Here is a 12,600-nt window from a genome sequence, read left to right as displayed (position 1 = left end):
CGTCCGAATGTGAATAACTTACCCCGCATGCGCAGGCTTGTCCCCTGTCAGGGCAGCTGTATGCTAATGAGGTGAATCTGGCGCCCTCCTGTGGTGAACAACAGTACTGCGCATGCGTGGGGTTTTGCACCTGCCGTCTGGCTGGGGCGGTACTATGCTAATGGAAGTTCATGCCGCACCAATCCCTGGAGGACAAGTAGTGGGGTGCCTCGTGCCCCACCAATCCCTGAAAGATAATTAGCATACTGTTGTGTATATAAGGCGCGGTAACATTTGAAGCTATAACACTTGGAGCTGTAACACTTGGAGTTGTAACACTTAGGGCTGGCTGCTACTGCCGCCGCCTCCCTGTATCAAGAATGAAGGTGTCCTACAGTAAAGGCTGTTGAGAAGAATCCAACCGTGTCGCGTCTTCCTTGCCGGCCGAAGTGGGCGTGACAATGAAACACCATGACAAGGGAAACTTGAGGGAGGAAGGGCCTGTTTGGCTTATGCTTAAAAATCACTGTTCATCTCTGAAAGAAGTCAGGACAGGGATACAGAGAAGAAACCCGGAGGCAGGAGCAGATGCAGAGGTAATGGAAGAGTTCTGCTTCCTGGTTTTCTAATCATGGCTTGATCAGCATGCTTCTAGGACCTAGGACTAATATCCCAAAGATAGAACCACCCACAATGGGCTGGCCCTCTCCATTAGTCTTATTGAGGCACTTTTTTTCAAGGTTCTCTTCTTTTCAGATGGTGCTAGCTTGTGTCAAGTTGACATAAAATTATCCAGCATACTGGGACATATATCATGACCTCATTTAAAAAAAAAGTGTAAAAGCAACCTGACCAAACACATAATAACAATTAAAACCCAAGAAATTCCTCACCAAAGATCCCTAAACCAACCTAATTAAAAATATAAACTTTTTTTTTTCAGGGCTGGGGACCGAACCCAGGACCTTGCGCTTCCTAGGCAAGCGCTCTACCACTGAGCCAAATCCCCAACCCCAAAAATATAAACTTTTTAACGAGGACATTTTTTGTCCACTTGGCTGCAGTCAGCTATTACTATGTTGTGATTTGAATATGTTTTGATTATGTTTCTCAAATTAAATTAAACTTTAATTTGTAATATGAGGTATTAAAATCATAGAACTTAATTCCTGATGTTTAGAGGTTGAAGTCATATTTGTGAAGTCTATAATGTGGACCTTCTACCTTAGAGATCAAGAATAATGAGTCAAATAAACATCCTTCTTTATATCTCACTGAGTCTGATGTATTGTTTTAAAAGAATGAGAATGGAATAATATCGGGCATGGTGGCACATGCCTTTATCCTTTGTATTCCGGGGTGAAGGTGGGGGACAGAGGCAGGTGGATCTCTGAGTTTGAGGCCATCCCAATCTACAGAGTGAATCCTAGAACTATACAGAGAAATCCTGTATTGATGAGCAGTGGAGTATTACACAAGTGGCAAGAAGCAGCCAGAATGTGGAGAGAAGTTCTTTGACACTTTTCTCTGTACGAAGTCATGAGGAGTGAAGATCAGAGAAAGCCAGTAAAGTGTTCCAAGGTATACTAATGCAAGAACATCATCAGAGAAGACCAACAAAGTATTGCAAGGTGAACAAATGCAAGAGTGTCCTCTTACTATCTGTGGGGTTAAGTTTATATTCTTTCTAAACATCAAATGCCTTCTCAAGTGCCTGCCCCAGCAAAACGTCACATGCTCTTTCACAGGACAGTTTCCAGGAGAAACACTACGACGTGTCTATTCTCAGTATAACGTCCTCTCACGTGTCTGCTGTAGCAAAACATCCTCTCATAAGACAGCTTCCAGAAAAACACCACATCACACAACTGAGTTTCCAAAGAAACCAGAAAGAAAATACAATAATATGCAGTGAGAGAAATGATTGCATCTGTGGTCCATTTTCCTTTTTGGGAGGTTCTGAAATGGGTGTGACTCTTATCCAGGAAGAGAGATGGGACACTTGTCTCTTGGGTCAATGGCATGAATTGGATTCAATAGTTGTACTGGGTAGCTACTTTGCATGGGGGACATAAAGTTATTCTAATCTAATGGGAAGAGTAAAATGTATATAGTTATATTTGAAACAAAGCTGTCTGGTTAAATGTTCAACACAAAGATCATTATGTTATCCAACTGATTTCAGGATAAAATTCACTGCACTCAATCTGAGTCTTTCTTTTCCTAACTGCTGCCATCAAACCATTTTCCCCTTTCCCAAAACTCAAGTTTCTTTGTCTTAAAAATCCTCATTATTTTATCGGAACACAGTCCAAAGGGATATGTACAGCAATAAGGATAGGAATATGGTTATTTTTAGGTTGAGAAAATATTGAAAAAAAAGAATTTATTTTTATTTTAAATCATGTGTATATGAATCTGCGTGTGGTTTGTGATCATCAACGTAATGCCAGAAGAGGATGCCGGATTCCCTGGGGCTGGAATTATAGGTTGTGAGCCACATGACAGAGATGCTGGGGATTGAACTCAAGACCTCTCTCTGTAAGCACAAAAGTCATCCTGAAATGATTCTGGGGATCCAACTCAGGTCATTGGGTTTGTGTGGCAAGTTTTTGCCCATTGAGCTATCTCACTGGCCTTGGTCTTCCAAAAAACACTCTTTTACTCTTTTCCCATTGCACACATTGCACAAATTCATACACACAAGGGAAAATATACTTTTTGGTCTTATCATTTCTTGCTCTTGTTCTAATACTAACTTAAATATCACCCTTTTTTCATGAATTTACTTCATCACTTAGCCTTATAAGTTTGTAGAGTATATGGTCTTGTTGGTCCTCTTTTACAACAAAGTAAGACAGATACCTCCTTTGCTATTACTGCTTAGTAAATGGACCCTCAGACAGTGAGGTACAAGAAGCCAGGGTCATGCCTACTCACTTAGTAAACTATGTTCAGAAGGTACTCAAAGAAAATGTATTAAATTCAATATACAGAGTAATACAGCTAAAGCTAATAGTGACATTTATTGTTTATTCTGTGCCAGGTGTGGTTAGAAGTGTTTTAGGTACATGTACAGATGAGAGACTTCAGGAAAATGGCTGATAAATACATCCCAGGACTGGCCCCTTTGCAGAAACACTAATTGGAACAACTTCCCGTGTGTACAAATACATTCATGAAAGCTGAGAAAACCAAGTGAGAGATTACCCAGCCTAATTATAACACAACAGTAAGAAGATATACATGGAAGAGGGCAGTGCCACCACTTAGTCGACTCCGGGGATCACACTATGGAGAGGCTCTCCATGGTAAGGTGAAAGGCAAAGTGAGTGAGTACTGGAGTTTGCCTTGAACCTCAGCAAGACACAGGAAGGACAGATGACTGTCGCTGTTGGTCAGTAACTGTGGTCGAGCCTCCAACCTGCTCCCCTGACAGACGAATCCAGGGCTCCTAAACTGACTTCTCACAGCTCCAAGTAGGCCAGATCATATCTAGCCACTCTGGACACAGATCTTTCCTTGTAAACCTAGCCTCTAAGACTGACCAGGGCTAGGCTAGTTCCTCTGGTTGTGGCCTCCAGAGTGAATTTGAGGACCCACATGCCAGGCTTTCCTTATATAAAAGGCATGACAAGAATATCTCAGTTTCAGGCAAGTCACTTCTGATACATGGTCCAATATAATGTAGCATCAACATGCATTTGCAGCCTTCAACCCCAACACCAGTTGGTTCCAATTAATATAGGTCCCTACTTTGTATAGGCTGGACCAGATGGGGCCAGGCTCCTAATGAAACCCTTTAGACTTAGTCTCTGGGCACATCCAATTTAGGTAGCTTCAATGCCAGCTTGATTTATATTCCCTCACATTTCATGCCCATCACTGTGAAATGCTGGCCCCTGAAGCTTTAGTTTTGGGCCATCATCTATGGGCAAAACAACCCTCCACTTTCCATCACTGTTTCTGCATGCACAGCTTTTAAATCCAAACTGACCCTATGGCCCCAAGTACTAAGTCAGCACTAGCAGACTGTCTCTGGTGTTGAACCTTGTGTCCAAGGGTCCTGATCCCTCCCAGAGTTAGTCTGACCTGCAAGGATTCAGGATGCACAGACACTACTACAACCTAGCCTTCGGGTTTGTCTCAGAAAAATCAATTACAATACAATCTACAAAGATAAATATTGGTGATCAAGACTTGCAGTTTGACACGTCAATGAAAACCATCAAAGTGTTTCATTTTTATGAGATCGAGGTTAGGATCGTTAACATTGTAAAAGGAAAGGAAGAAGGAAAAGGCTTGTTATAACTGTGATTTAAGAAGCCCCATGGCGAGTCATGGTGAATGCACAGCAGGACTCTAGAGCAAAGACATAAAACGTTAAATAGTCAAAACGTCGCCGTGGAACAAACAAGCAAACAAACAAAAATCCAACTAATCCAGAAGAAAAGAAGAGAGGCAGGAGAAGGAACACACATTACAGCAAGAAAACAACGCCATGGCAGAGGTCAGTCCTACCTACCAATTATTACCTTGGAAGGAAATGGATTCTATTGTCCAGTGGAGAGGTGCAGAGTAGCTGAATAAATGAAAACCACAGGCCTGACCACTGCTTGCAGGACACTCACCTTCCTTCTAAGGACGCCCACTGATTGAAAGGAAGGATGCACCCCATGCAAATGGAAACCAAAGCAGATCAGAGGCAGCCAAGCATGTATCAGATGAAATAGAGTTTAAGTAAAGAACTATACAAAGGGATAAAAAAAAAAAAAGCCACCGTAGAGTGACAAAATCATTAACCCTTCAGCAAGATCCTCCAACTGCACGTGTGTATGTGGACCTAAAAGTAGAAAGCAAATGTTGGCTTGGTTTGAAATCTTCATTTCTCTTCCCTTTTTACATATTTTTCTGGGCGGTTTCAGGTCCCTTTGAGAATTCAGTGATCATATAAGCAAAGACCACTTTCTGGCACTCTCTTTGCCTTTTCCTTGATCCTATCTACTCCTTGTATGACAGCTATGTACATATCATAGAAAACCCTGAACTCAAAACTATCAAAAGTCAAGTTGTTCTCTTAGAACTTATCGCTACTTTAATAGCGTTCTCATATATCCAACTGTCAAATCTCTTCTGATCTTGCACTATTCACTGAAGAAGGATCTTCTGATTTTCTGTCTCCATACACTTTATTTACTAGGCATGGTTGCAGTATTTTACAATTATTAGCACATTTAGTCCCTCCAAATGTCTGGGATCACCTTAGTCTATATAACATCATGAGATTTAAGACGAGTTGCCTGCTAAGTGAAGGCATTTATCAAATTCTAGCCAGGAAGTCTGAATTTAGAGTTAGGCATTCATCCCTACTCTCTCTTCAGCTTATTACAATAATCCTAACACTGACACGTGCTGGGTTTCATCTCCTCTGTCCACAGTCTGTGCGCATTGCAGATCCAGTACCTGTCGCTATCTCCTGGGACTCCATCTTTCCATTGTCACAGGCTGTGGTCATCTCCCTCTGAAACTCATCTTCATAAAATTCAAACACCTAAAGTGACACTCTGACTATTGTTCTCTGTGGCTTCTTCATCTCCGGCACTAATTAAACCCAACATACTCAAAATGGCCTGAATTCCTTCATGACTTGACCCTGCTTCTAACTCCAACTTGTAACTCATGGGAGTTATTTTATAAATCATGATTCTTATTAAACAACTCTTATAGGGAAAGTCTACATATTTATTCCTTGGGAAATATCAATATAAAACACAGAAATAGATATGTATATAGTAACCTAGTCATAGCCAGTAGAAAGACTAATTGAAATGTCCATCAACCCTGTTTTCATGTTGCCATTACCTATAAGAACAATTTGTCATTTAGTGAGTGTCCATTTGAATAAAGTTAAAGATGTCAGCTTTTTAAAAAATAACAATACACATGTATATATTTAATTATCCTTTCAAGGAGCAAGTATTTAATATAGTATGTGATGTGAGTTATTCAGAATTCTGTGGTTAATGGAGGATTAGCATACCAACCAGCAAGGAGAGTTTATGATATAATATGATATGATATGATATGATATGATATGATATGACAAAAACAAACTCCCAAACAGAGAGGCAAACAAAAGCACACTGCAGTTATTTCACTGACAGACATCTGAAAGACAGGGTGTTTTAATAAAATAGGAGGAGGACCAGCAATCAAAACTCAAATAAGAATGACCTTCTACTCCTGCCAAAGAAAGTAATTGTAACTTTGATGGCCGTAGTGATGGCTTAACCTACCAGTTAAGCAGCAGAATGGAATGACTGAGTTTGGTATGGATCTACACTGAGCTATAAGTCAATCAGATTACTGTTAGTCTCATTCTCTCAGAGAGATACCTTTAACCACATAGACGACTTGTGGTTCATCATTCTATTATCCGTTTGTATGAAGAAACTTTTCATTGGCACCTTTACCAGCTTTCTATCCATATTTTATTTGGAGCTGCTCTCCAATCCTCTCAAATTGAGAAAAACTAGAGGCTGAAAGCTAGTCAGACTATCAATACTTCCTTAGATAAGAAGTCTACATCGATAGTATTTTAGATGACAAAAGTCCGAGACAATGATGGTGGGGATGGAGAATATTAAGCTAGCATTGTAACTTTACAACTCTGTGATTGACCAGCAACCCTGGACTTTGAAATGGGCCTTTAAAGGAAGTCCTGGAAATGCAGTTAGGATTTAAGCTCAGTGATAAGGAAAGATACTTCTTCCATTGTGCAATTGAGAGCCATGCCCAGTGTCACTGTTAGATGTGTTGACCGTGTGATAACGGCAGACAGTGGGAGTCAGTTATCTAGTTCAGAGGAAAAGATGAGTTAGAAACAGCATCTGTAGCCATCAGAATGACGCAGACACTGAGCTTCCAGGAAGTAAAGGCACCAAACTCTCAGGGAGAGTGTGAAACGGCTCCCCGAAGCAAACAATCTGGCAACACCTAGAGGAAAAGACTGTCCTGAACAAAGACAGCTCCAAAGAAAATTGAGCTGGATTAGAGCAGGGCTGGGAGATGACGGCAGTAAGGTGGCAGATACCTTCAACCAGGATTTCCAGGGGTTCAGGGATGAAAGGGGTGGTTAGAACCTGAGTGTACTTCATCAACCTTTGTTTACATCCTAAGTCTTACGTGTCCAAAGGGACCCAGGTTTAAGCAGTACAATAAAACCGCAAAACCTGATTTGGGTTTCCAAGTATTCATTTCAATTACAAAGAGAGAGCCAAGGAAAAGCAGGTTGAAAAGGATCTGTTCCGTAACTATAATATTTCACTGTCTTCATTTTTATACGCCTCAGTTGTCTTCACATTCCTTCTGAGTTATGAAAGTGGTCACTAGTCACCATCAACCTCTTATGTAACCACTAATGAAGTTCCTAGCCTTGGCTAAGTCATTCACTAATTGTGCTCTAAAAATAACCCAAAACCAGTGTGCTTGCTATGGGCCAATAACCCTTAGAGAGATTTACAAATTTAGATACCTTGCTAGCCATGAGTGATGTAATGTTATTTCTGTTTTCCACATGAGGAAACTGAGTCACATAATAAGTTCTTTTCCAAAGACCTCATAACTTCTGGCTGAGGTAGGGATCCTACCCATGAGGGATGGGTTTTAAGCCACAGAAAATTTGAAACAAGAAACATCAAGTAAGGGAGATGAATAAGGGTAAGATATCATGACAGGCCAATATAATGCTTTTGAATGACAAAAGGCAATATCCTATTGTTAATTAGTAACCCAAAAACGTTGAAAAGTAGCCCGTGTTAGTTGGTAAGATGGGTCAATGGATGATTGTGTTTACTACCAAGGCTGATGACTCAGATCCCAACCTTGGGATCCACATGGTAGAAAGATACAGCTGACCCTTGCAAGGGGTCCTCTGACTCCACATGAACTTCATGGTGTGTGTGTGTGTGTGTGTGTGTGTGTGTGTGTGTGTGTGTGCACCACCACTCACAATAATAATGAAAATTAATTCATCAAGCACAAATCTGTGAGTACTCATTGTACCCAGACAGTTGGTAATAGGCAATAAGAAAGTTATTTAACATGGGTTTTGCACTCACACACAAAATGTGACAAATGACTTATTTTACCCAGTATTTGAAATTAAAGAAAAAGTCCTTTGTAAGTTAGAATAGAGATTTCTACTCACAGAACTCATGTGTAATATGACAAGCTTGGCTATTTATTTTCCAAGGCTGTAAAAGATTTGGCTAAGATGGCCACCAGCACCCACAGGACCAAGGTGACATAGGTGCTTAGCAAGGTCTCAACTCAAACAGCTCTCTTCCCTGATTGGTATCAAATAAGAACTCAAGTCTACATTCCTGCCAACTTTTTTAATAAGCTTGATGGAAAAACTCATTTGGAGGCACTAATCCCACCCGAACTAATAAAAATGATTTATAGATTTCATTTATTCCACATTGTGTGAACATAGATTAGTCTTGCGACAGAAAGCTTAAGTGTTTGATTATGAGATACTGTTCCAAATATCCCAGGAGTGTAAGTTATATATAGGGGAGAAATTGTGTCTCTTTCTCCTAGAGTCTAAAACATACTGAAATGTTGAACCTATATCTTTTTAGATGTAGAAAAGGGGGAACCAGTGTGTTTACTCTCCTAATATAGGTTGATAATTAATCCTGATTGGCCACTCAGCCCTTACCATTTTGTATTATATAAATTTTACCTGTACATAGGAGCTACAAAGCTGTCCAAAGAAGCTATGTTAATTATCATGCAATCACTGTGATCAGAATATCTGACCCAAACATAAGAGTTCGGCTCATTTTGGCTCACTGTATCTGACACTGCAATGGGTACATCAGGAATGCAGTGTGTACGTAATGGTGAGAAGTATCCAATGAAGTCACGTGAACAGCTCTGACCATCACAGTGGGAGCATTATCTGGCAACTTGTTCACATTGAAGAGGCAAAAACCAGAGACACTTAGACTGGAGCTAGGGTTGAGATAAATCTCACCTACTGACCTACTTTCTCCAGGCAGGCTTCAAGCAATTTCTTAAAACAGTACCCAGTATTGTGGGCACCCAGTATTCAAACATATTAGTCCATGGAGGCCATCTTACATATTTTACTCCCAGAGGCTGACGGTAGTGAAGAAACTATTAAGTGAAGATTTAAGCATCGAAAGCAAAATAAGACACTGTGTCTGTCAACTTCCACCTATCAACAATGACTAAAGGTGCCATGATTTTTATATTCCACTTAGAAAAGTACTTAAAAAATGTTGCTATCAGACATTAGTGGCTCATGCTTTTAATCACAACACCTCAGAGGCAGAGGCAAACAGATCTCTGTGGGTTTGAGGCAAGCCTGGTCTACGTAGTGAGTTCTAGTCCAGACAAGTCTGTATAGCAAGACACTGACTCAAAACTAAAATCATTTATGTTGAGTGTGTGTGTGTGTTTGTGTGTGTGTGTGTGTGTGTGTGTGTGTGTGTGTGTAGGTACTAGTGTGTGTGTTGGGTAACAATTTGGGTGAATCTGTTTCCTTATTCTACCATGTGTATCTCAAGGATAAAACTTAGATCTCCAGGTTTGGTAACAAGTGTTTTCCAGCTGAACCATCTCACGGCTCAGAAAAGTCTCTTTTAGACAGACATTTGGCTCTCACTCACAAAACTTTGTGCTTAAGTGAAGCAAACATGAGAAATGGATGGTTTATTCCAAATTTACAGGTGCAAAAATGACGGCGTGGTTGCTTGTGAGCAAAGTGCCGACCTAGTCTAGAGAGGAGTCTTCAATGTCGACGTGCAAGCGGGACAGCATCGTGCTGGGATGGGTAGGGATTTATTTACAATGACATTGCTTTCCAAACAATGCTAGTTACACTTGTTTAAAAGTGTGTATGTTTTTGTCACTTGGTGGGAGTAACATCAGCAGAGAGAACTTTCTAGAAACTGAGGAAAGAGGACAAAAGGGGTCTTCTTCAAGGAACAGCTGGTGTGGAAAGAATTTGATCATTTTTTGACCACGTAAAATTTTATTTTATCCTAATTTATTTTTAGTCATTTTGGCACCCCAATGAATCTTTTTTTTTTATAGAATATAGGTATTTTTCCAAAGCTTTCTTACCAGGTGTATGTTGTTTAGGCTGCTGCGTGCTTCTGAAGAGGTCTAAGATAGTATCTCTCCTTTAAGCCATGTTCACTTTCAATTCTTTTTTTTTCCTTGGATTTTTTTCTTTTATTTACATTTCAAATGTTATCCCCTTTCCCAGTTTCATGGAACCTTTCACTGAATCTACTATTAAACATATCAAAGCATCTTTCATCTAAAACAAACCATGTTTTCTCCTGAGGTGACTTACTTCATAGGCCAGAAATGCTACGTTCCAAGGTTTGCGATAGTATGTCAAAGTGTTTCCGTCCCGTACCCGGTCACAGAGTCCATTGTAGAACTCATTGTCAAAAGGCGTGCCCAGGGGATCCATCCCTAAGATGTTGATCCTGAGAAGAAGCAGAATGGGGTCATATGGGTAAATACTATTGTTAATGCAAGGCAGTCTCCTGGGGCGGGAGAGTGAGACATCTTCGGTTCATGTCGCTGTCATTGAACACGTGTGGGGTTTAATCAGGAACAGAAGCAGGGTGTAGGGGGTAAGGGGCATTTGCTTTGGCTCAGTGTCTTGGCAGAAAGCTTGCCTTAGGAGGGTCTTATAAACTCTTTGGCATCTAGGGCACTGTTAGAGCACAGAAAAGAAAGGCAGTAAGTAGCACACAGGGGACCCTTTGGCTCCCGGAGTCTTAGCTCTAAGGCTGTACCTCTTACCTCACGTTCCTGAGGGAACCGAAGGCCAGTGCTGTAAAACCAACTATTTAAATTATTTGAGAGCAGAACTATCCCGGCAGGGGGGAGAGGCAGTATAATTATATGTGTGTAATTTTTTCATCTATGAATCACCATCAGGGCTCTTTCTTTCTCTCCCTATTCTCTGCAAACTTAAGCCTTCCTCAAGCTGTCTCACTGTTGTCAAAAATCTCACCCCTCCCTCCAGGATTGTGTTATTCCTGCTGGACTTTCCAAGATGAACATAAACAAAACAAGACAAAACAAAATTAGTCCACAGGAAGGTATTCTCTATGCAATGCCCCCAGCAGGAATATTTTTATCTAGTGTTAATTCACACTTAGAAATATCCTTTAGCTGTAAAACAAAAGTTACATTGGATTTCTAGGCTTACAGTTTCTGCACTTAGCTCTTTGGAAGTTCACCGTTGCCAGTCTTGGGAGTGTAGTCTTTGCTAGGTAGGCGGTATGAAACAACAGGTGACTCTAAGCCCCGGATGCCAACATGGAAATTTGTTCCACACACCTATAATTCCAAAAGCACAACTTCGTCCATTGTTCTAGATCACACACCTAACTCCAATTAATGGGATTATGGTATGTATGTATATTGGTTTCAAGAGCAATTTATCGGCTTGTGGATGGCTTGCCATAAGTCTTCGGCTGATGCAAAACAAAAAAAATGGAATATTACCAATGGGTACATTAAAATATTCAAAAACAATTTTTTAAAGATTTATTTATTTTATGTATATGAGTACACTGCAGCTGTCTTCAGACACATACACCAGAAGTGTGCATGGGATTCCTTTACAGTTGGTTGTGAGCCACCATGAGGTTACTGGGGAATTGAACTCAGGACCTCTGGAAGAGGGGTTAGTGCTCTTAACCACTGAGCTATCTCTCCAGCCCCAAAATTCAAAATTTTAACTCAATATGAAGCTATGAAAAAAGCAACATCGTGTCTCTGTAATGGAAGGGCAGCGAAGGGACTTACTTGTGAAGGTTGAGTTACAACTAAAATTAACCCACTGTTTAACCTGCCCAAAAGACCTCTCTTCAAATGCTAAGGTTCTGAAGTTCTAATACAGAGCTGAAACTTTCAAACAAGCTACAGAGATATCACAGCTGCTTTATTTTCCTTAACATTGTATCATTTGTTTGTGTTCCACTTTTCCCCTCGCCGATCCAGGCATCTGTAAACCTCTCCATGGCATCATGTGAGGCTTTAGGTACAAACGTGTCAGTGGCTTTGGTGACCAGCATGTTGTGGAAAGCAATCTCCGGACAGGAAGAAGCCTCACGTATTTGTCTTCTTGCTCTCCTTCATTTATGTGTTCACCTTGAGACTGGCTTCTTCTGATGGTAGCTGCTTCTCCTCTTTAGCTTGGCTACTCCTGCAGCCCCGGCATTTTAGCAAACACAGTGGAAAACAGTGTCCACCCTGTCACTGCCGCTCAGAAGCAGAGCCGCCTGTCAAGTCCTGTCCTGTGAGTGACAGCTTCTTGTCTTCATTCACTGAAGGCTTGGATGCCGTTCTTCCACTTTGAAGTCATGCAGCGGTGGAAAGAATGGATAATGGGTTTCTTTCTTCAACAGAACCTTGGCTCCCTGTTATGTGATTGTGAGCACTGCCTTGCTATGCGCCTGCATTAAAGTGAACCATGAAACGACCTTCCATTTTAAAGATTAATGTTTGGGTGACTAATTACTACATCTCTGTGTTTATAGTAATCATGGGGTGATATGA

At 40.8% G+C, this 12,600-nt stretch overlaps 1 protein-coding gene across 1 annotated transcript in view; it reads right to left on the bottom strand.

The window, feature by feature from the left end:
• Positions 1-12,600, bottom strand: part of C9 (complement C9) — a 48,271-nt gene that overhangs the window by 18,274 nt on the left and 17,397 nt on the right. Inside the window, 1 exon segment of the mRNA NM_057146.2 lies at positions 10,373-10,511. Within this exon segment, the coding sequence (NP_476487.2) occupies positions 10,373-10,511 (139 nt within the window).

This window comes from Rattus norvegicus, chromosome 2, assembly GCF_021556685.1.
Source record: "Rattus norvegicus strain SHRSP/BbbUtx chromosome 2, alternate assembly SHRSP_T2T, whole genome shotgun sequence".
Classification (NCBI taxonomy): Eukaryota; Metazoa; Chordata; class Mammalia; order Rodentia; family Muridae; genus Rattus; species Rattus norvegicus.
This window is presented reverse-complemented; position numbering and strand designations above follow the sequence as displayed.